A 22,134-nucleotide genomic window follows, 5' to 3' on the forward strand; every position below is an offset into this window, starting at 1 on the left:
GGATTGTAGGATGCACCGGGGAGGGGCCTAAGGCATGATTGGCCCAGGCACCTAAGGGCCCTCCTAAGGGTGGAGCCTTAGGTACATGGGCCAATCGGAATCTTAGGTTGGCCCATGTGCCTAAAGCCCCACCCATAGGAGGGGACTTAGGAGCCTGGACCAATCAGACCTTAGGTCCCTCCCCGGTGCATCCCACAATGCACCGGGAAGGGGCATGCCCGCCTCATTTCAACACAGGTAGCCCTGCCGGCCAGACGGTGGGAAAACCTGTCCATCTGGCTATCATTAAAGGTTAGCGGGCAGGGGTCCAGGGAAGATGGGGGGGGGGTCATCACGATATCTACCGGGGGGGGTGGGGATTTCCGGCAGGAGGGATTAGGCACCTTCCTGCCGGTTTCGCTCAGGGGGAGTGGGGGATTTCTGGCAGGAGGGATTGGGCACCCTTCTGCTGGCAATCTTCAGGGAGGGGTGGTGGGTGTTCCGGCAGGAGGGACTGGGCATCCCTGCTGCCGCATTCATTCGTGGAGGGTAGGAGGTGTTCCGGGAGGGGTGGGGGTGGGGTATTCCGGCAGGAGGGAATGGGCATCCCTGCTGCCTTGTTTGTTTGGCAAGGTGGGGGGATTGGCAGCTGCAGCCACGGCCGCTAAACTTATTGCAGCAGGGAGATCCCTTGCCGCGATAAGCTTAGCAGATGTGTCTATAATAACTCGATTCTCTAACCGGCGTCTGTAACATGGATGTTGGTTAGAGAATCAGATTTACTTTAGGTGGCTTTAGAAACGATTCTATATAGGACGCCCGTCAGCTTCTGAGACCAGGCGTCCTATTCAGAAACGGGCCTAAATATCCAAATATCCAGGTCTAATTTAGCTGATGATGGTCAGTGCTTAGAGAACGCTGACTGCTGACAGCTGGCCAGACAGACTCTACTGAAAAAGATCCTGGACTTGAACAAGTACAAATAAATTTACAGTGAAAGCTTTCACATGGTCTATGTTCAAACATGTTAACAACAAGGGCTTATTTCCAAAACCCACTAAGTCCACTTTCAGCAAAAAAATGAGCTATAGTTTCATATGGACAAAGGATACTGTTATGTACCAGTGTAATTAATTGTTGACATCAAAAGTGTGTTTGTGATTCGCATGCAGCCATGCTGAAATAGAATTTGTTTCCAAAATCAGCTGTGACCAGGCAGATGTTAATTCCAAAAACAGTTAAGTCTTGTAGCCTCCATGTGGGAAGCAGCTTTCAGTCTACAGCAGTGGCTCTGTTGACTAGTGGAGAAGAGTTAATCATAGTTTTTACATTGGTAGGAAGACCTGGCAAGACGCTGAGGTACCACAACAGGTCTGTGATAAATCAGGCAGTATACTTTGTCTACTGCTAGAAGGATTAAATCATGGCTAAAAAATGCCAGAGTTTATTCAAGCTTATATACCGCTACTAAGTCAGATCTGAGCGGTTTACATTTGCTTTATCAATGGTGTTACAAAGCATGAGCTTCTGTAATGGTGTAACAATACAGAGCTAATTATATGGGCTTTTGACATGGAGTTACAATCTCATTTTACATTCATCCTATGTCTATACACACAGCCCCTCTCATATAATCCAACTAAAACCTAACTATAAATGTAGTTACAAAACCTGTTGAGTTTGGAATTATTTAAGAGATATTATGATTGAAGACATACATACTGTATAGAAAAGGAGACCCCCCCCCACACACACACATACACACACACTTATCTAAGGCAACATACTTTTCTTCTTGATCTCCAGAAAATATGTATTGTGACAAAGGAACTGGAGGTATCGTCTACTGAAGAGGTTTAGAACAGGGAGACTTTAATAGCATTACTTTTATCCTACCTACAACCTGATAAAAATTTTACAATGATCTCTTTTGCTCAAGATTGCTAAGGATTTTATGGGATGTAGTTTTAAAATTATTTGGATGTTTCATATATAACAGTCTAAAAGGAAGAATTATCTCCTTTACAATCTGAGACTTCTTAGAAGCAAATTTTGCACTGAGATTCTCTGCAAAATGCTATCTTTCATAATTTCCATAATCTGGCATCCTGTGAGCATTCCTGGCATTCTGATTTCTTAGCTAAACAGAAACTGCTTTGAATCACATCTCCATTACATCTGAGCATTAGGTTAATGGTCTCCTTTTTCTTTTTTTTAATTATTTAATTGATTTTCAAAATTACATCAAATCAAACAGTTTGAATAGCAAAGGAAAATAAGTAAGCACTAGAAAGGGAAAATAATATAACATATGGTATACAGTTCCCTTCATTACTGAAATAAAGAAAAGAGAGGATCCAAGAAAAAAAAAAAATTAGGAGATATAAACAGTGGCGTATCTAGCATATGTGACACCTGGGGCCCATCATTTTTTGGCACCCCCTCCCATCTGTACGAAAAACATGATTTTTAGTAACAAGCCACACGTCACACATGAGTACTTAGGAAAAGGCAGCATCTTACATATGCAGTGAGCAGTACAACATCAATACACCCATTGTAAAACTAAACAAGCCAGACTAGTACAGATCAATCCTACACCGTCAATCCTAACAGAAAACCATGTCTTTCGAACACATAGAACACAGAAAATACCTTTGCCTAGTATGGAATATGTCATCACAAACTAACCCCTCCCCCTTTAACAAAACTGTAGTGTGGATTTTAGCCACGGTGGTAACAGCTCTGACGCTCATAGAATTCTGAGCATCAGAGCTGCTACCACCACAGCTGGCGCTAAAAAAACGCTCCACAGTTTTGTAAAAGGGGGGATAAAATAGAAATACATAGACAAAGGTTAAATTGAACCAGCAAGAAGCTGGACTCTGTATACAATGCAACACCACACAAACAGTGACACATGTCTCCTAAAGCAACAAATAAATAGAAAATTTTTGTTCTACCTTTGTCTTCTCTGGTTTCTGCTTTCCTCATCTTCTTGTTACTCTCTTCCTTCCATCCACTGTCTGCCATCTCTCTGCCCCTATATGGCATCTTCTTTCCTTCTAAGCCCCTTACAGAAAATGTATGCCTCCCCCTTCCATCTCTCCTTTCACCCCCATTGGTCTGGCATCTCTCTCCTCTCCTTCCTTCTCCCACACCTCTCTTCTGCAATCCCTTTCTTCCCTCATTTTCCTTTTCAATTTATTTTCTGCATCCGTCTAGATCAGTGTTTTTCAACCTTTTTTGGGCAAAGGCACACTTGTTTCATGAAAAAAATCACGAGGCACACCACCATTAGAAAATGTTAAAAAATTTAACTCTCTGCCTATATTGACTATATATAAAGTAATTCTCTTGAATAGGAATCAAATAAACACAAAGAAAGTATTTTATAATTACTTTATTACGAAATAAAAATTATAAAAATTATAAAATACTTTATTCAGTGCGAAACCTGGGCCTGTTTGGCTGAACACAAAGCTGATATTCTGGCTGGAATCGAAGAAAGACACACACGTAGCTCTTCGTCAACAGCTCTCAGTCTCTCTCTGTATTTGGTTTTTATAGCATACAAAAATAGACAAATATACCCTCCATCCTTTTTATTAAACCACAATAGCAGTTTTTAGCGCAGGGAGCTGCGCTGAATGTCCAGCGCTGCTCTTGACGCTCATAGGCTCCCTGCGCTAAAAACCACTATTGCGGTTTAGTAAAAGGTGACCATATTGTAAAATATAGACAGCAGATATAAATTCAGAACTATGCATAGTAAGTGAAGGGAAGTTTTCATCTCTGGGAATTTACCCAGTTAACTATTAAGTTATTTGGGCAAATTCCTTTGAAAATTGTGGTAATACTGCCTCCACTTTGCTAAATTTAAAATAAAATCATTTTTCCTACCTTGTCTGGTGATTTCTGGTTGCACTTTCTTCTTCTGACTGTGCATCCAATCTTTCTTCCCTTCTATCAGCCTGTATGCTTTCTCTCCTCCACACCTCATTCCCTCCCCCAACTTTTTCTTCCTCTCTCCCTGACCTTTCTTTCTTTTTTTTTCTGTTTCTCTTCTTTCCTTCTGTTTCCCTGCCTGCCCCCTTTCTTTCTTTCTCCCTGCCGTTCCCCAAGCCACTGCCACTGCCGCTGCCATCGGGGAACAGGACCCACCAATGGATAACAGGCCCCAAAGCCGACGCCGACGCATGCTCTCCCTGACGTCAATTCTGCAATCGGAGAGGAAGTTCCGCCCAGCCAGGCAGCGATTGGCTGGCCCGAACTTTCTCTCCGACTGCAGAATTGACGTCGGGGAGAAGAAGACTTATCGTCTCGATAGATTAGATCGCCAAGACAAAGTGAGTCCTGGGTGATCGACTCACTTTGCCTTGGCGAGCTACTGGCGCCCCTGCCTCGGGCCCCCTGTCAGCTCCGGGCCCGGCGGCCCTGCGGCACACCAGGCAACATCTCGCGGCACACTAGTGTGCCGCAGAACAGCGGTTGAAAAACACTGGTCTAGATTACGTTCTTACTACCCTCTCATCAATTTCCTTTTTTACTGTCTACCTACAGCTCGCCACCTCTTTCCCTCACCCCCTCCAGTATTTCCCTAACTCAATCCTTTTCCCCCATCATGTGCCCTCCTTTTATTTATCCCCTCCTTCCATCCTCTGCCCTCTTCTCTCGCTCACTTCTCTCCACTTCCATCATCTGCCCCTTCTCTCTTTCCCCCACTTCCATAATCTGCCCCTTCTCTCTCTTTCCCCTTCCTTTCATCATCTGCCCTCTTCTCTCCCCCCACTTCCATCATCTGCCCCTTCTCCCCACTTTCATCATCTGCCCATTCTCTCTCTTTCCCCCACTTCCATCATCTGCCCTCTTCTCTCTCCCCACTTCCATCATCTGCCCCTTCTCTCTCTTCCCCCCACTTCCATCATCTGCCCTCTTCTCTCTCCCCCTCTCCACTTCCATCATCTGCCCCTTCTCTCTCTTTCCCCCCACTTCCATCATCTGCCCTCTTCTCTCTCCCCCTTCTCTCCACTTCCATCATCTGCCCCTTCTCTCTCTTCCCCCCTCCTTCCATCATCTGCCCTCTTCTCTCTCCCCACTTTCATCATCTGCCCCTTCTCTCTCTTTCCCCTCCTTCCATAATCTGCCCTCTTCTCTCTCCCCACTGTCATCATCTTCCCCTTCTCCCCACTTCCATCATCTGCCCTTTCTCTCTCTTTCCCCCACTTCCATCATCTGCCCTATTTTCTCTCCCCCTTCTCTCCACTTCCATCATCTGCCCTTTCTCTCTCTTTCCCCCACTTCCATCATCTGCCCTCTTCTCTCTCCCCACTTCTATCATCTGCCCCTTATCCCCATTTCCATCATCTGCCCCTTCTCTCTTTTTCCCCCCTCCTTCCATCATCTGCCCTCTTCTCTCTCCCCACTTCCATCATCTGCCCCTTCTCTCTCTTTCTCCCACTTCCATCTCTGCCCTCTTCTCTCTCCCCCTTCTCTCCACTTCCATCATCTGCCCCTTCTCCCCACTTCCATCATCTGCCCCTTCTCTCTCTTTCCCCCCTCCTTCCATCATCTGCCCCTTCTCTCTGTTTCTCCCACTTCCATCATTTGCCCTCTTCTCTCTCCACCTTCTCTCCACTTCCATCATCTGACCCCTTCTCTCAATCTCTCCATCCACCACAGGCCCATTTTTCTCCGTTCCTCACCTTTCCGATTTTGGCAACAAGATTGGCAAGGCCCCTCCCCCACGACGGCACTGAGTGGCATCGGCGACCCCCCCTCCACGACGGCACTGAGTGGCATTGGCGCCCCCCTCCACGACGGCACTCAGCAGCATCGGCGCCCCCCCCCCGCCCCGCGACAGCACTCAGGTTTGGCCTCCTTCTCCTGGCATCAGCAGAACTTCAGATTGGCAACAGGTGCTCAGTCAAAAGCTTCCCCTGACTGAACTGCCTGGGCGCAAACAGGAAGCTGAGTCAGGGGAAGCTTTTGACTGAGCACCTGTTGCCAATCTGAATTTCTGCTGATGCTGGGAGAAGGAGGCCGAACTTGAGTGCTGTCGTGGGGCAGGGGGGGGTGCCAATGCCGCTGAGTGCCGTCGCGGGGGGGCGCCAATGCCGCTCAGTGCCATCGCAGCCCAGGAATTTTCTGGACCTGTCCGGCTGTGCACCCCCCTAAGGCTGCACCCGGGGCGGATTTCCACCCCCCCCATTTGGTACGCCACTGGATATAAATTAGGAAAGTGAAGAAACGTCTAAACCTATAGAAAAAGTCTTGTTTTCCATTACACTTACAGTATAATCTCATTATAACGGACTTCAAAGGACCTGGAAAAATGGTCCGTTATATCCAGAGTTGAATTTTTCTAAAACTTTATTTAGGTCAACTTGAAACAACATACAGGGCTCCTTTTACGAAGGTGCGCTAGTGTTCTTAGCGCACGCACCGGATTAGCATGCGCTACAGCTCAAGAGGAGGCGGTAGCGGCTAGCGCGTGTAGCATTTTAGCGTACGCTATTCCGCACGTTAAGGCCCTAAAGCGCCTTCATAAAAGGAGCCCACAATCGATGAATAATAGTCGCTGCACAAGCATATCAGCAACATCAGTAACAAAACTCAACAAAACATTGGTATGGCATGAAATGATTGCAAAACCAGAACACTAAAAGATGTTCTAAAGCATTATGTCATATTGTACTGGAAAGAAAAAATATTCTGTCATTTTCTTCTGGGCTGCATTTTGATACTATATCACCAGCACGCCACTCGCCTTGTAGGCGGAGCCTGCATATCTGTTATAGCCGAACAAAACTACAGCTAAAAGCAGCTCTGGGGACCAAATTGGTTGTCCGTTATATCCGAAAGTCCATTATATGCAAGTCCGCTATATGCAATGATTTTCTGTATGTTTATAATGGTGTACGGCCGGAACCAGCTGACCTCGTCCGCTATAGGTGAGGTTCCGTTATAAGCAAGTCCGTTATAACGAGATTATACTGTATTTAGTGCTATACCTTAACAACTGGAATTCCCCACAGTACTTCCTACCTGATCCATATTGGTCTCTAACACTGGTAGATCTCTTCTTATTTTCTACAAAATCTTGAAATTACAAAAGGATCAAAGAAAATATATTTCTGTGCTTCACAAGTCGCTATACATTTACAAAGAAATTTAACAAAAACCTGCATTCCCAGACCACATGCCTCTTAGGCAACCGCCTGGAATTTTTTTCTTTTATCTTATGTAGCTTTATATAAATTGGGGAAAACCCCACAATTTCAGACCAAGAAATAAAGCAGTATGATAATGGCAGTATAAAGTAAACATATGATCTTTATCTTGCTCAAAGACAAAAGCTGCTACTAAAGTAGCTCAATTAATCTCTTCTTCACTAGGGTTCCCTTTTACAAAGCTACACAGCCGAGTGCCGCAAGGCAAATACTCTGACGCCCATGCAATTTCTATGGACGTTGGAGCATTTACCGCACTAGCCCGTGCTGCTGGCTTTTCTAAAAGAGGTCTATAAAATACTGAGTAGAGTGGAAAAGGTAGCTGTGAACTGCTTGTTCACACGTTCTAAAAATACTAGAACTAGGGGGGCATGCGATGAAGCTACTATGTAGTAGATTTAAAACAAACCGGAGAAATTATTTCTTCAAACATGTAATTAAACTCTGAAATTCTTTGCCAGAAAATCGTTTAAAAAAGGTTTGGATAATTTCCTAAAAGAGAAGTCCATAAGCCATTATTGAGATGGCTTGGGGAAATCCACTGCTTATACCTAGGATAAACAGCATAAAATATGTTTTACTACTTGGGACCTAGCTGTTTTACTAGCAGGGTACTTGGGACCTGGATTGGCCACTGTTGGAAATAGGATATGGCTTGATGGACCTTCAGTCTGTCCCAGTATGTCAATTCTTATGTAATTTTATCATATCTAATATGCATAAAAAGAATTTAATCATAAGAACTCTCTCTACTTATGCCAGACTAGGATCTGCCCATGCACCTTCTCACACACACGCACAGTTCCTGGTTTTTAATTCACCATACTGTCCCAGTTAGGCCCTGGGTCTTCCTCCTTTTCTGTGCCTCTGCACAAATTGCTCAAGCATAAAACTTCTGGTTTCACCTATTCCCAGCCAGAGCAGGTCTGAAAGAACTCTCTCAAATTATGACCTTTAGTAATGTGTCCGACACAGGGCTTCACCCTCTCAACCCCGCAACCTCAGGCCTCTTCCTCCAATCTTCAAGTGAATGTGCAATCAGACATTCACAGATGCACTGACCCAACACCCAATTCCAGGCTTCCACCAAAACATCTCCCACTGCTCTATCATCCCCAAATGATCACAGCCATCAACATTCAGCAACAGCCTAGCAGAACCCAGACTTCCAGGTAAATAATTAATTTCAACTATTAGTTAGATGGGTTACTATGGCAATGGAAGTAAAATCCAGATGTCTCAATCCATCCTCTTTTTTCTGGAGCCATATGGTAGCCCTAGGAACAGTGGCCATCAATATGTAAAAATGTGTAATTTATTGCACATTATTCTAATGTTCAATATTAATGCGAGTTTTGGAGACTTGCATTTCAAGGATGCTCAGTGTGGATATTTTGAACACCTGTGAAATTCTCAAAACAGATTTGGAAAGCACTGTTTTAGTGAGTACCTTAAGAGATTTTGAGCCAATTTTTGTTAGACAAACTAGGGGAAAGAAATCAAATATTTTAAGATATACAAGCTCTATGACTTTGTTTTGGTTACAGTCATTACAGTCATTCTGATAAATCAGGATTGTCAATGAAGGCAACAGACAAGGCTAATTTTCAAGAAATTTGAAATCAACATTCATCAGTTGTATTTGCATATACACAATTGAACAGTTACTGTAGTTTAAATTTGCATAGTGCGGCTTGTCCTGAAAATCAGACCTATTTGTGGACCGCGATGACCTGTCTTGATATAATTTATGCTGTGGCAAATTAAGATTTATTTTCCATGTACCAACTGTGGCTTAATTTCCAAATACACATCAATGAAACAAATCCCATAGTACCATTTCAAGAATATGCGGCGATTGCAACTAGTACAAAATGCAGCGGTTAGGCTATTTTGTGGACTGCGGAAGTTTGATCATGTAACACCTTCCTATTGACTTCTACACTGGCTGCCGATGGAGGCACGTGTGAAATTCAAGTTTGGTTGTTTTTGCTTCAAGGTACTTTATGGCTTAGCCCCTAAATATATATCAGACCTTTTCTCTTTTACAACCAACCGACATAGGAGGAGCTCACACCCTAACTTTGTCTCTCCGCCGGTTAAAGGTTGTAAATTTAAAAGTCATCACCAACATCTTTTCTCACATCAAGCAGCAATATGGGCTAAAGATCTGGAACAACTGCTCGTGCCTACTACTTATAGGGAATTCAGGAAACGCCTAAAAACAATCTGTTCCTGAAGTACTTAGGTAACTGACCTATACAATCTCAGTCCTCAACAAATGATCTTTGAATTCTTATTCACTAACTCTGAACTATGTTTATTCCACTCAATCTGTAATACCTTTTAATCACTGTAAACTGCATAGAACTTCACGGTCCTGCGGTATATAAACTGTTATTATTATTATTATTTCATAACTATAAAAGACTGTGTTTGCAAATACCTGAATGACAACACAACTGCTAGCAAAAACCATTCAAGAGAGATAGAAGTATGTTATTGTTCTGCTAATAATAGATATATAATTAATGCCACAAAACAGACAAAACATTCCCTCCTACTCCCTCTCCAGAGAATATGTTGCCCCCCCCCAACCCAGTCTATCCCTGTGCCTCCTATAACCGGAGGGCTGGCTATGCTCCTGCTTCACATACCTCTAGAGCAGTGGTCTCAAACTCGTGGCCCAGGAGTCACATGCGGCCCGCCAGGTTCTATTTTGCTGCCCACTCTTTACAGCAACCTCTGGCTTCCCCCCCTGACCTCCCGCTCTTACCTTCAGATAATTACCACAGCCTGCAGAGAGGATTGCCGGTACTGTAGCGGTCCTTGCAGGCTGTCGTCGTCCTCAGCAGCATGTTCCCTCTGTCGCGATCCTGCCCCTGATGTCAGAGGAGGGGTGGGACTGCGGCAGAGGGAACGTGCTGTGGAGGCTGATGGCAGCCTGCAAGGAAAGCTACAGCACTAGCAATTCTCTTTGCAGGCTGCGGTAATTAGTAGAAACCAGTGGCGTACCTAGGGTATGTGGCACCCGGGGCCCATCATTTTTTGACACCCCCCCCCCCCCCTCATGTAAAATTTTTTTTTTTTTTTTTTTTTTTGCAATAACCATGAAATGGAATAAATGGTCAGAATAGAAACAGGCAGTGAAAATTTTCTTTTTTTTTTTTTTTTTTTTTCCAAAGTATTTTTATTGAGAATGGCAAAAGGTCCAGACAAGCAACCATGGTCTGTACAGAAACTTATACATTATCAAAAAGAACACAGAATGAGAGTAACAGCAACAACAAGCATGAACAAGCCTCTCCCAAGAGAAAATTGCCAATGAGAGGCATAGCAATACACAACAAAAGGCCAAAACTTGGGGCAAGCAAACAAATCCCACCCCAGAACCCACAAGAATAATAAGCCGGACTAGACCCTCAGCCATATTTTATAATGAAAAAAACCCCCACAAGCAACAACACCCAGACCGCTCACCAGACACACCAATCCGCACAACAAGCACCCAAGAAACACCCAGCCACCACCCAGACAAAACTACCAGACACACCTACCCCACCAAGCCCAGACCCAACCCCCCCACCCCAGAGAGTGCAAGCGCAAAGTGGACCGTGAAAAGGGCAGCTGCAGAAGTGGAAAGCCCCAGATAAGTAGGTTAGCTAAAGAAAGCCCACAGATAGAAGAAATCAGGATAACAGAAGTTCCAACAAATGCTCCCACAGAAAATTTTCTTTTATTGAACCTCATTTATGTAACCATTATTCCAAACATAACATAACATAAATTATGTCTGAATTGTCATGACATCAGAAGTACATATGGAGTAGTTGCAGGTGATGCTTGGGACAGTTCTGATTATGTTAGTTTGGTTTTATGTGTTTTTTTAATAGAAGGGTTTTTATTTCTTTTTTTAAGGTTTTGTAGTTTGTGGTCGAGGTCAATAGGTTGTAGAGTTGGGGGTCAAGTGTTGCAGCTCGAATGGCTAGGAGGTTGTCGAACAGTTTTTTTCTTTTGACGTTTTTGGTTGGAGGGTGTGTGAATGGTGCGTGAGTTCTCCTATGTCTGTTTGAAGTGGATTGAATTATTTAGCTGAAGAAATTAGTTACCCCCCCCCCATTCCACACACATTAATTCTCTTCCATTTTTGTTCCCATTATAAAAAAACACTGATAAGTTCCCAGGAAAAAAAATACATTAAAATAAGAAGTGAAAACAAAGGCCCCTACAGATGAGAACATAACATAAGAATAGCCTAACTGGGTCACACCAATGGTCCATCATGCCCAGTAGCCCATTCTCATGGTAGCCAATAGTGCTGCCCGATTCAGAGAAAAATATTTCATTCGATCCGATTCACCCTGTTGAATCGATTTTTCGATTAGATTCACTGTTAATGACACCGCTTTTTAAGTTTAAACAAAGTATAACAATAAATTTCACAACAACAATAAATTTCACAAAGTACTTAAAAAAAAAAAAAATCACATTTTTCCATTAAAGCAGTTCTGGAGACATTTGCTTGAACAGTCTTTTTTCCCAGTCCATAAGCAAGCAATATGAAAAAGATTTCCTTAATTATCTACTCAAACATTTTTGCTATTTACTTTCATTGTACCTATACTATTATTCAGTAGAAAAAATGGACTTAACTGTGCAGGAAATGAATCTCCTCATACACCCACCATATAGTGCAAAAATGTGCAAAGGTCTGTTTTTTTTCTTTCGATCACTACATAGCCTAATGCCACACAAGCAGCGCTGTTACAAACATATTCTGAAGGTCAATGCTAAGGTTGACAAAGTTTCCTTCCTTGGACCAGAAGGAGATACTGACAAACCACTGGAAGAGATTCTAAAACAACTACCCAGAAATAACACCCAAAGACCCACTCAGTGTGTGAACCAGTTGAGTGGAGTGGACTAACTGGGGGTGGAAATGGGCCCAGAGTTTGCTCAGCAGAATTTCCCAGACTACCTCTTCCTCTCAACACACTGACATGCTACCACCACCACCAACACTAGGAACACCTCACCGAGTATGCCAGCAATGCTTATAAACTTTATAAAACACATTATTATATTTTCTTATAAAGCATATATTTTAACTGAACTCAGCCTTGCCATTCACAAAAATAGAAAAGTTCCCATTTCAAGCTGTCTCATGTACACTTTTCAAATCTAACATATTGTAATCACAAAACAGAAAATAAAATTATTTTTTCTACCTTTTGTTCTCTGATCAATATTCAAATCTTGTTGGTCCCAGGCTCTTGTTGTCTTGCTTGCCAGGGTCTCCTTTCTCCGTGCTAACCATCCGTCTGCCATCTCTGTTCTCCCCTTCCGTTTCCCTTCCCTCTCCCGGAGATCTGGCATCTTTCCTTTTTTTTGTCTCCATCCACAGATTCACCTTTTCTCAACTCCCCACCACCCCAGGATCCACCATCTCTCCCTTTCTGTTCCCAACTATCCTCCTATCCAGTATCTCTATCCCCCCTCCACACCATCCCCTGTTTCCAAGTTCTCTCCCTTTCTGTTCCTTCCCTCCCTAAATCCCATTATGCACCATCTCTCTCCCACTCCTCTGTTTTTAGACCCATTATTTCTAACCCCCAAAGTCTGGCATATGCATGTATCTTTGAACCCCCCCTTCCCTCTCTCCCTCTGTGTACTTTTACACCAGGACCCCCCCTCCCCCGAAGGTCTGTCCCCCCTCCGAAGGGCTACACCCCACCCCTGAAGACCTGCACCCCCCGAAGGACTTTACCTCCCACCCGAAGGTCTGTCCCCCTCTGAAGGCCTAAACCCCACCCCTGAAGGACTGCACCCCCCCCCCCCGAAGGCCTGCACTCCCTTGAAGGTCTGCACCCCCCCGAAGGCCTGTCCCCCCCTTGAAGGCCTGTCCCACCCCCTTGTAGGCCTGTCCCCCCTTTAAGGCCTGCCTGCCTGCCTTTCCCCCCCTTGAAGGCCTGTCTCCCCCTTGAAGGCCTGCACCCCCCTTGAAGGCCTGCACCCCCCCTTGAAGGCCTGTCCCCCCCCCTTGTAGGCCTGTCCCCCCCCTTGTAGGCCTGTCCCCCCCCCTTGTAGGCCTGTCCCCCCCTTGAAGGCCTGCCTGCCTTTCCCCCCTTGAAGGCCTGCACCCCCCTTGAAGGCCTGCACCCCCCCTTGAAGGCCTGTCCCCCCCCTTGAAGGCCTGCACCCCCCTTGAAGGCCTGCACCCCCCCTTGAAGGCCTGTCCCCCCCCTTGTAGGCCTGTCCCCCCCCTTGTAGGCCTGTCCCCCCCCCCTTGTAGGCCTGTCCCCCCCTTGAAGGCCTGCCTGCCTTTCCCCCCTTGAAGGCCTGCACCCCCTTGAAGGTCTGCACCCCCCCAAAGGCCTACACCCCCCCCCCCGAAGGTCTGCACCCCCCTGAAGGCCTGCCTGCCCCCCTTGAAGGCCTGCACCCCTTGAATGTCTGCACCCCCCCCCCCGAAGGCCTGTCCCCCCTTGAAGGCCTGCCTGCCTGCCTGTCACCCCCTCCCCCTTGAAAGCCTGCTTGCCTGCCCGCCCGCCCCACCCTGAAGGCCTGATGCCCCGACCCACCCCGAAGGACCGCTCGCCCCCCTGGCCTCCCCGCACCACCTATGAACAGCCGCAGCAGGATCGCGAAGTCAGCGTCGGGTACCAGCCCTAAGGGGGTGTTCCCGGCCTTGCCGTTCAGTCCCCCGCCACCCCCGAAGGACCGCTCGCCCCCCTGGCCTCCCCGCACCACCTATGAACAGCCGCAGCAGGATCGCGAAGTCAGCGTCAGCGATCCCTGCTGCTTCCTGCGCCACGGTCCCGCCCCTCCTCTGACGTCAGAGGAGGGGCGGGATCGCGTCGTAGGAAGCAGCGCAGGGATGCTGACGCTGACTTCGCGATCCTGCTGCGGCTGTTCATAGGTGGTGCGGGGAGGCCAGGGGGGCGAGCGGTCCTTCGGGGGTGGCGGGGGACTGAACGGCAAGGCCGGGAACACCCCCTTAGGGCTGGTACCCGGGGCGGCCCGCCCCCCCCGCCCCCCCCTAGGTACGCCACTGGTAGAAACTAAGACCAGGAGGCCAGGAGGGGAAGCTGGAGAATGCTGCAAAGAAGGGGGGAACATGCAGGCCTTCGGAGGTGGGGGGGGGAATTTATAAACTAAATAGTTTTACCTCATGGAAAGTTGTCATTTCTTTAATAAGACATTAACTATTTTTCTTGCAGCCCTCCAAGTACCTACAAATCCAAAATATGGCCCTGCAAAAGGTTTGAGTTTGAGACTGCTGCTCTAGAGGTTCTAAATCATTGTGGGAGAAATAGGTTTTCTTAATATGCAACTTCAGTTCTATTCATTTCTTTAGGTAATAGGTAAAATGTTAGAATTTGCAATGCTAAATTTATGCACCACAAGAGGGAATGTGTTATCATGATGAGTGTCTCTTTAAGAAGTGATTTCCTGATTGCGGAATAGGGCCTGATGGAACAGGTGGGGCGGGGCCTGATTCCTGTTAACTGCACCCGGCGGTAGTACTAGCTGTGGGAGGGCTGGCGATAGTGGCGACGACACTTCTAGGATCACAGAAAGCCATGTCAAGATAAAATGAGAACCCCGCTGGGGCCCTGCTCCACATTGGCTACTGCCATTACTGTTGTTTCGGACACCGGGCCTTGCTCTCTACTTCTCTTCCGGCCACATTCTCTTCTTCTCTTCGGCCCACCCACAGTCTGGCCCGCAGCACGCTCCTCTGCACGCTGTTTAACATAACGGAGCCTTGGCACATGAGGGAGATCAGCATGCTGCTACTGCGCGCATGTCCTGCCCTAACGTCACTCCCCAGTCAAGCACGTCTCCCGGCCGGTTCAAAGCTGCCTGTCTCCCGCGCCTTTTAATATCACAACGGAGCCCCACCGAAAAGGTAGACTCGTTCTCTCCAGTTTAAAAGGGGTGTGTGGGTTACATTCACTCCATAAGACACACACCCTTTTCCACCCCCTTTCTGGGGGTGGAAAAAGTGTGTGTCTTATGGAGTGAAAAATACGGTAAATGCCATGTTTGGTTGAACATAGTGTGACTTGACATTTTACAGACGAACTGGATTTAAGTCTTAACATCCATTTGTCTACATGTTTTTCTATAACACAGGGACATTGATACAGTGAAACTTGCAAGTATTTGATTTTCATTTATTTTTCTTCATGGACAAACTTACACCACAAGAGTCCCATTGATGTTCTTTGTGACCACATCCCTGTTGGGATAGGTCCACAAGAAATGCTCCCATGAGAGGGCATCAGTTTTCTTTAACTGGCACTGTAAACTGAGGGCTTTCATTATACTCACAATAATTTTCACCACAGTTATATTCACTTGTATTTAAACACAATACTGTTATCATATAGTAGTAGTGGGTGGTTGTTTGTTTGTTGATTTATTTAAGAGGATTGTTTTTTGATATTTGTTTTCCTTGGTTTAGGTTTTTATAAGGAGTCTATTGTGGATATATATGGTACATAATTTTCAAAATGGAAATTGAAAGGAACTCAGATGGGGTCAAAATACATCATAAAACCAGGAAAGCAAATAATTTGCATGAGAATGGTGTACATAATGGAGAAATCACTGTGGGCAGTTCAAGCGACAGCACCGCAAAATATACAAATCTTTACAAAGAGCAGGTATCTCTCATATTATGGAAAGGCAGAGAGTGAAATCATTTAATAATCTGATTCCTTTCCGTATTTATTTTATTTTTTTTGCACATAACACATAGACCTGCAACAAGGTCAATGCTCCAAATCGAGTAGAACAAATTAGGAGTGATCTAAAGGTTTCCAAATATGATTTAAGCAGAAATGTGAAAACATGAATTTGAAATAGAAATCAAAAACACTCTACCAACCACAAGAAAGAAATATGAGAAGGTGAGGGGTCCATGCAGGTGGTAAACAGTACAACAAGGAACTATTGAAATTTAGATAAATATGAGATGATTGATGTGGAGAGCCATTTTCGATAGGACCTCTAAGTCTGACTCAGGATGTCCAGAGTTGGATATCCAAAAAGGTAGAGCCAATAATCATAAAGATATCCAGAAAAAACAGGATGGTTTGAAAATCATGTCCCTACACATCTCTAAGATCATCATATAAACTCATTTTACTGGACGTTCAAACCATTCAATTGTTGGACCCCTGAAACTTAGATGTCCTGAAAATCTGATTATATGGCTCGCAGGATGTCTAACTTAGACAGCCGATTAGTTCTGTTAGAAAACGTCCCCGATGACATCAACATGTCACCGTGGTAATAACAGGATGTTCCTGACGTCCTGTATGTCTACATATAGCACTGCATGTGGAATGATGATTCTTTGTGAGGAATTTAGTTGTGGAAAGAGGAGTTAGTGAAAAAAGAGTCAGAGAGTTAGAGTAAGAGAGAGAGAGATGCTGAGAGCGTGCTAGTGTGAAAGAAACAGACAGAGAGAGTGACCCTCAGTGTGTGTGACCAAGAGAGTGAGAGAGTATGTGAGTGAAAGAGTATGTGATGGTAAAAAGAAGGGAGCCCAATTACTCCCTTTAGGGAGCTATTCCTTCATTACAGGAGACATGTCTTTCAGTTCCACAAGTAGAGGCCACCTCTCAGTGTCTCCCTGGGAATCTGGTGGATCATGCCCTCCACTATCTAAGCCCTACACACAGGCAACCTGTGCTCCTTAGGGCCTCAGGAACTGTCAGGGGCCCACATAAAACCTATGGTCTCCTAATTTGAGGGACCCCCAAAGATGTTAGCCCCCTACAACCCCCCCAACCTCCCTGCAAGCAGCCTGTTGCTATTTGTCTAAGGCCATGTGTGGAGCATTGCACAGCATGTCACAAGTAACAATTATGTATGTGAAGGCAAGAAGACCCAACACTTGACCATATTCTCCATCAACTTGTGTCTTGCAGGCACTTTGGAATACACAGGGATCTTGAGGCGCCAGTATAGGCGTGTACGTAGGAAGAACCAGGAAATATTCCACAGAATATGGCTATAAACTTAGGGCTTCTTGTATTAAGCCGCACTAGCGGGGTTAACACGCGTGACTTTTCATCACGCGCTAATCCCCGCGCTGGCCTAAAAACTACCACTTGCTCAAGAGGAGGCGGTAGTGGCTAGCGTGACCGGCGGTTTAGCGTGCAGTATTACGCGCATTAAACCGCTAGCGCACCTTTGTAAAAGGAGCCCTTACAAAAATTACATTTTTTCACAAATGTTACTTTAGTGTCTGAGACAATGCCTCAGAGAGCAACATAAGTACCCCCCCCACACACACACACAGTAACCCTACAACCTCCCTGGATCCCAGCATGTCCTAAATGCGAAGTGCCTACCTATTCTCTGCACCTGTAACCCTGAGGACCTCAACCATTGAGATGACATGGGAAGGATCGGGATGGGGGGAGATATATGCACCAGTACCCATCAGTTCCAAAGGATACATTCTCCCACACACACACACATATAGTTCATAAGACCATAAGAATAGCCATACTGGGTCAGACCAATAGTCCATCAAGTCCAGTAGCCTGTTCTCAGGGTAGCCAATCTAGGTCGCTAGTACCAGGCCAAAACCCCCAGGAAAGACGCGTGAATAGGTGTGCTAGGGCCACTTTTTACTGCAGTTTGGTAAAAGGCTCCAAACTCTTGTATTTTTTCTGTTCAATTTTATTTGTTAGTGACATGCAATTTATTTATTTATTTTTAAAATTTCTTACCCACCCAACACCTAGACAGGTTACAATAAAAACATACATAATTAATTCTCAACAACTTACAAACATACAAAAAATAAAAACATGTTGTCATTGTAAATATCAAATCTAGTCCCCTGAGATGTGTCAATTAAAACTACCGCTGAGACCATACAAAATGTCCACAGTCATGCTTTGAGACCCACCACCCAAACAGCGAAAAAAAATCCCCATAGGCTTCCCATCAGCTGATCACTGCAGAAGGAATCCTCAAAATCCCCATCAGCTGAGCCGGTTTGGGGGATTTCGGGAGCTCAACCGATGGGGATTCCCCCTGCCAGGATCAGTTGAGCTGCAGAGCACTAAACCCCTCCATCCCCCTTACATCCCAACATCCTCCTGATATCCTGTATCTTCTCCAACATCCCCTGACATCTCTGCCCCCCCACATCCACCAAACATTCCTGGGCCCCCTCCCACATCCCTGGATCCCCCCTGCCATTTTGAGCTAAATCAGTGTCTTTGGCCCCTCCCACTGCATCCCAAGATGCATTGGTAGGGGGAAGCACACAGCCCTGTAAACAGGAGAGAGTGAGCTTCCCTCCTGCTGTTTGCTCTTCCAAAGGGGAGGGTCCGGGGATGTGGGAGGGGGGCTATGGGGAAGAGATGTCAGGGGATGTTGGGGGAGGTACGGGATATTAGGGGGATGTCAGGGAGAATGTGGGGGATATCAGGGGGATGTCTGGATGTCAGGGGAGGGGGGAAGGGGGAAGGCTTAACGGCTCTGCTGATCCTGTCAGGGGGAATCCCCATCAGCTGAGCTACCAGGAATTCCCCAAACCGGCTCAGCTGATGGGGATTCCTTCTGCCACAATCAGACAAAGTAGTTGGTGGATATGTCTACAAAACTTGCTTTTGTATGTTTTTAGCATGGATATTTTTATTTTTGAAAATGGGCAAAAAAGGTAGGCATTCTAAGGACCAAAACTTATACCTAGCTCATTTTCAAAAATAAAAGATAGACGTTTGGCAGTTTTGAAAATGGACATTTTTCCTGTGGGTTTATGGATGTCTTGCACAAAACGTCTAATATCAGACTTAGGCACATTTTTGATTATGCTCCGCTCCTCTGTCTATCTATGATGAGATTTACTGTACTTACCAGTCCTGGACTGCATTGAAGGATTCTTCATTTGTAATATCATACATTAAAATAAAACCCATAGCACCACGATAATATGCTGTGGTAATTGTCCGATACCTTTCCTGTCCCGCTGTGTCCTAGAGGAAAAAATACAATATTTCTTTTAAGTGTTTCATAGTTTATTAAAATTTGATTAAACATTAATCATAAAATTCAAAGCGTTGTATAGAAGTAATAATTTAATGAAATATATTTCAAACAATAAGGAGCCAGTCATATAAAATATTACTCAAATGACGGACTACAACTAAGTAATCCAAAACCATATTAGCATACAATTTAAATATATGAACACTTCCAAGGTATTTTTTCATTCACTTTCAACAGCACATTCCTAAAGTAACATTTGTGAAAAAATGTAATTTTGTAAGGGCTCCTTTTACAAAGGTGCGCTAGCGGTTTAACCCATGTAATACTGCGCGCTAAACCGCCAGCCACAGCTAGCCGCTACCGCCTCCTCTTGAGCAGGTGGTAGTTTTTAGGCCAGCGTGGAGATTAGCGCGTGATGAAAAGTCACAAGTGTTAACCCCGCTAGTGCGGCTTAATAAAAGAAGCCCTTAGTTTATAGCCATATCCTGTTGAATATTTCCATGTGACATTTAAAAAGGGATAAGAGGAAGGAAAGATTCCTGCTTGTAAATCACATCAAAGTGTCTTTGGATAGACAACAGGGTTCATTTCCTTTGGGAATAAGCTGTTGCTTGTGGTCTTAGTGGTGCAGACATTAGGTATTCAGGTGTCAGCACTGAAATCAATACACCCCATCAGGAGTTCTGTTGTTCCAAGACAAAGCCTTTGTTTCAACATTAGAACAAACCCAATGGGGATAATCTGACAACACACACATTTGCTGCCTCTTACAGCATCCATGCTTCATGCAATGCAAAATGATCTGCAACTCAATTTCTTCTTGGCTTCAAAAGCAAAATTCAAAGTGAGTCACTCAGTGCAGAAGTGGCTCCCTATTTCTTTGACTCTGCTACAACCAGGGGGGGGGAGTTGAATGAATACACATTATCTAAACAGAAGACTATGGCCCAGACTCACTAGTAATTCAATTGCTGTTGGCTGATTTTAAATCAGCGATTCATTCACTATCTTTTTTGCATGCTTTGGCCAATCAGGGACTTCCTTAGGCGCAACCCTAAGGAAGTCCCTGATTGCCATTAAAAAAATAACCCCAGAAGTCGGGTTTGACAGTAGTAAAACTCGATTCAAAATAGCCAAGCAATTGTTAATGAATCAATCGCTTGTTTAGTTTGCATGAGATTTTGCTCTTTTGCATGGGAGGATCGGATTGGATCGGAGATTGATAGTATAGCAGTTTATTGAATTGGGTCGGGGTCGGGGAACGATCAAAACCAGTAAAACTGGTTTTGCAATCGCCGGTACAGGATCAGAAGGTTTAGTGAATCTAGCCCTATGAATACTCTTACAAATTTGGGTTCCTCTCCTCCCCCTGAAACCTTAAGTTCTGTGGTGGCATGTGACAAAGGAGGATCCACACAGGAAAGATTCAACAACTTTTATTAGGCATAAGTAGGGTTAACAGATTTCTTCTCCACGAAAAGAAAACACATGGCCCCGCCCTGTTCTGCCTCCAGCCCCACCCCCTCATCTCCTTTGACAAGCTCGGGGCCATGTCTAGAGGGCCTCCGAGCATGCACAGATGCAGCGTGATAACGTCACACATCATCATGTCCCCTCCGCACATGCTCGGCCCTCCAGATGCGACCCCAAGCTCGGAAACTCAAACTACCAGACTTTGAAAATCCGTCCAGGCACCTGGACAGTCCTCTAAAAAGAGGTCATGTCCAGGTTTTCCTGGAAGTCTGGTAACCCTAAGCATAAGTAACTCGAGCAATAACCCTGGCAGATGTAGCCTGCTACTCATGGTTTTAGCCCTCCAGAAAGTATAGTGGATCCTCTTTGATATACCTTCACAAATCAATGGTGATGGCTTGGCTCAGCTGGCAGTGACTACTCCAGACGCACTGTTCCCTCTAAGCTGAGCAGGAGTCCTCCACCCACAGTCTCACCAATAGAGGGTGCTGTTTTACTGTCACATTTTTCAATTGTGAGGGACATGCAAGTTCTGCAGGACTCCAGGGAACATACCTGTCCTTAGCGACTGAAAATATTCCACCCCCTAGTGGTAGCAATGCAGCTGGAGGACACCTGCTCAGCTTAGAGGGAGTATACTGATTCACTTAAGTACAGTTCAGGCATAGGTCATGGCAAGAAAGGACAGTTATCACCATCCCTCCCTGGCTACAGATACCCCTTCTGATTCTGATACCAGCTGGTCTTTCTTCTCACCCTCTCACCAAAGGGTACCTCCCCCCTCCCTCACCAACAAGGATATCTTCTCTGAAAAGTCCAAGCCACCCTCCTACAGAGTTTTAGGCGGTTCTGCCTCTGGTTAGCAATGATAGTTCCTAACTGCCCCTACGGGCACAATCAACTAACAGCCTACATATAAAAGTCAGCACATTTACATTGCATATTTGTTCAGCTTAGTATTCAGTATCTCTCTAATGCCTCAGGAAATTCTCTTATCTCCAAAGCCCACCTCTGCGCTCTTTTACTTGACTGTGGCCTAGATTCACTAAACTCACCTATCCGATCCGATTGCAATCCGTGGCCGAGTCTTGCCGGCAACCAATTCACTAAACAGTCCCCATGCAAATTAAGTGATAGGACACACGCCCCTTAGCGACCCCACGGATCACTGCAGAGCAATCCAAATGCATGCGCAGACCATCCGCTCTGCCTGGAGATGCGATCCGCACATGCGCTTGCTCTCCACAGAACTTGAGGAAAAACAAAAGGGGGGGGTGGCTTGCACTTGCTGGCCCCACAAGTGTACTTTGCAGGAACAGAACACGCTTCGCAACAACACTCTCTCTAGATAGAGGGATACAGACTAGAGAAGAAGCCATTTGATTCCCTTCAGTTGCTAATACAACATGAAACAGAACACGCTGTG

The 22,134-nt window shown here is 45.4% G+C and overlaps 1 protein-coding gene across 4 annotated transcripts in view; it reads right to left on the reverse strand.

The window, feature by feature from the left end:
* Window positions 1-22,134, reverse strand: part of RAB3C (RAB3C, member RAS oncogene family) — a 324,341-nt gene that overhangs the window by 75,177 nt on the left and 227,030 nt on the right. For all 4 annotated transcript variants that reach the window (XM_033930810.1, XM_033930819.1, XM_033930800.1 and 1 more), the window contains exon 3: window positions 19,104-19,222. In XM_033930810.1, coding sequence (XP_033786701.1) covers window positions 19,104-19,222 — 119 coding nt within the window. The remainder of the gene's footprint in view (window positions 1-19,103; window positions 19,223-22,134) is intronic.

This window comes from Geotrypetes seraphini, chromosome 1, assembly GCF_902459505.1.
Source record: "Geotrypetes seraphini chromosome 1, aGeoSer1.1, whole genome shotgun sequence".
In the NCBI taxonomy this organism is placed as follows: domain Eukaryota; kingdom Metazoa; phylum Chordata; class Amphibia; order Gymnophiona; family Dermophiidae; genus Geotrypetes; species Geotrypetes seraphini.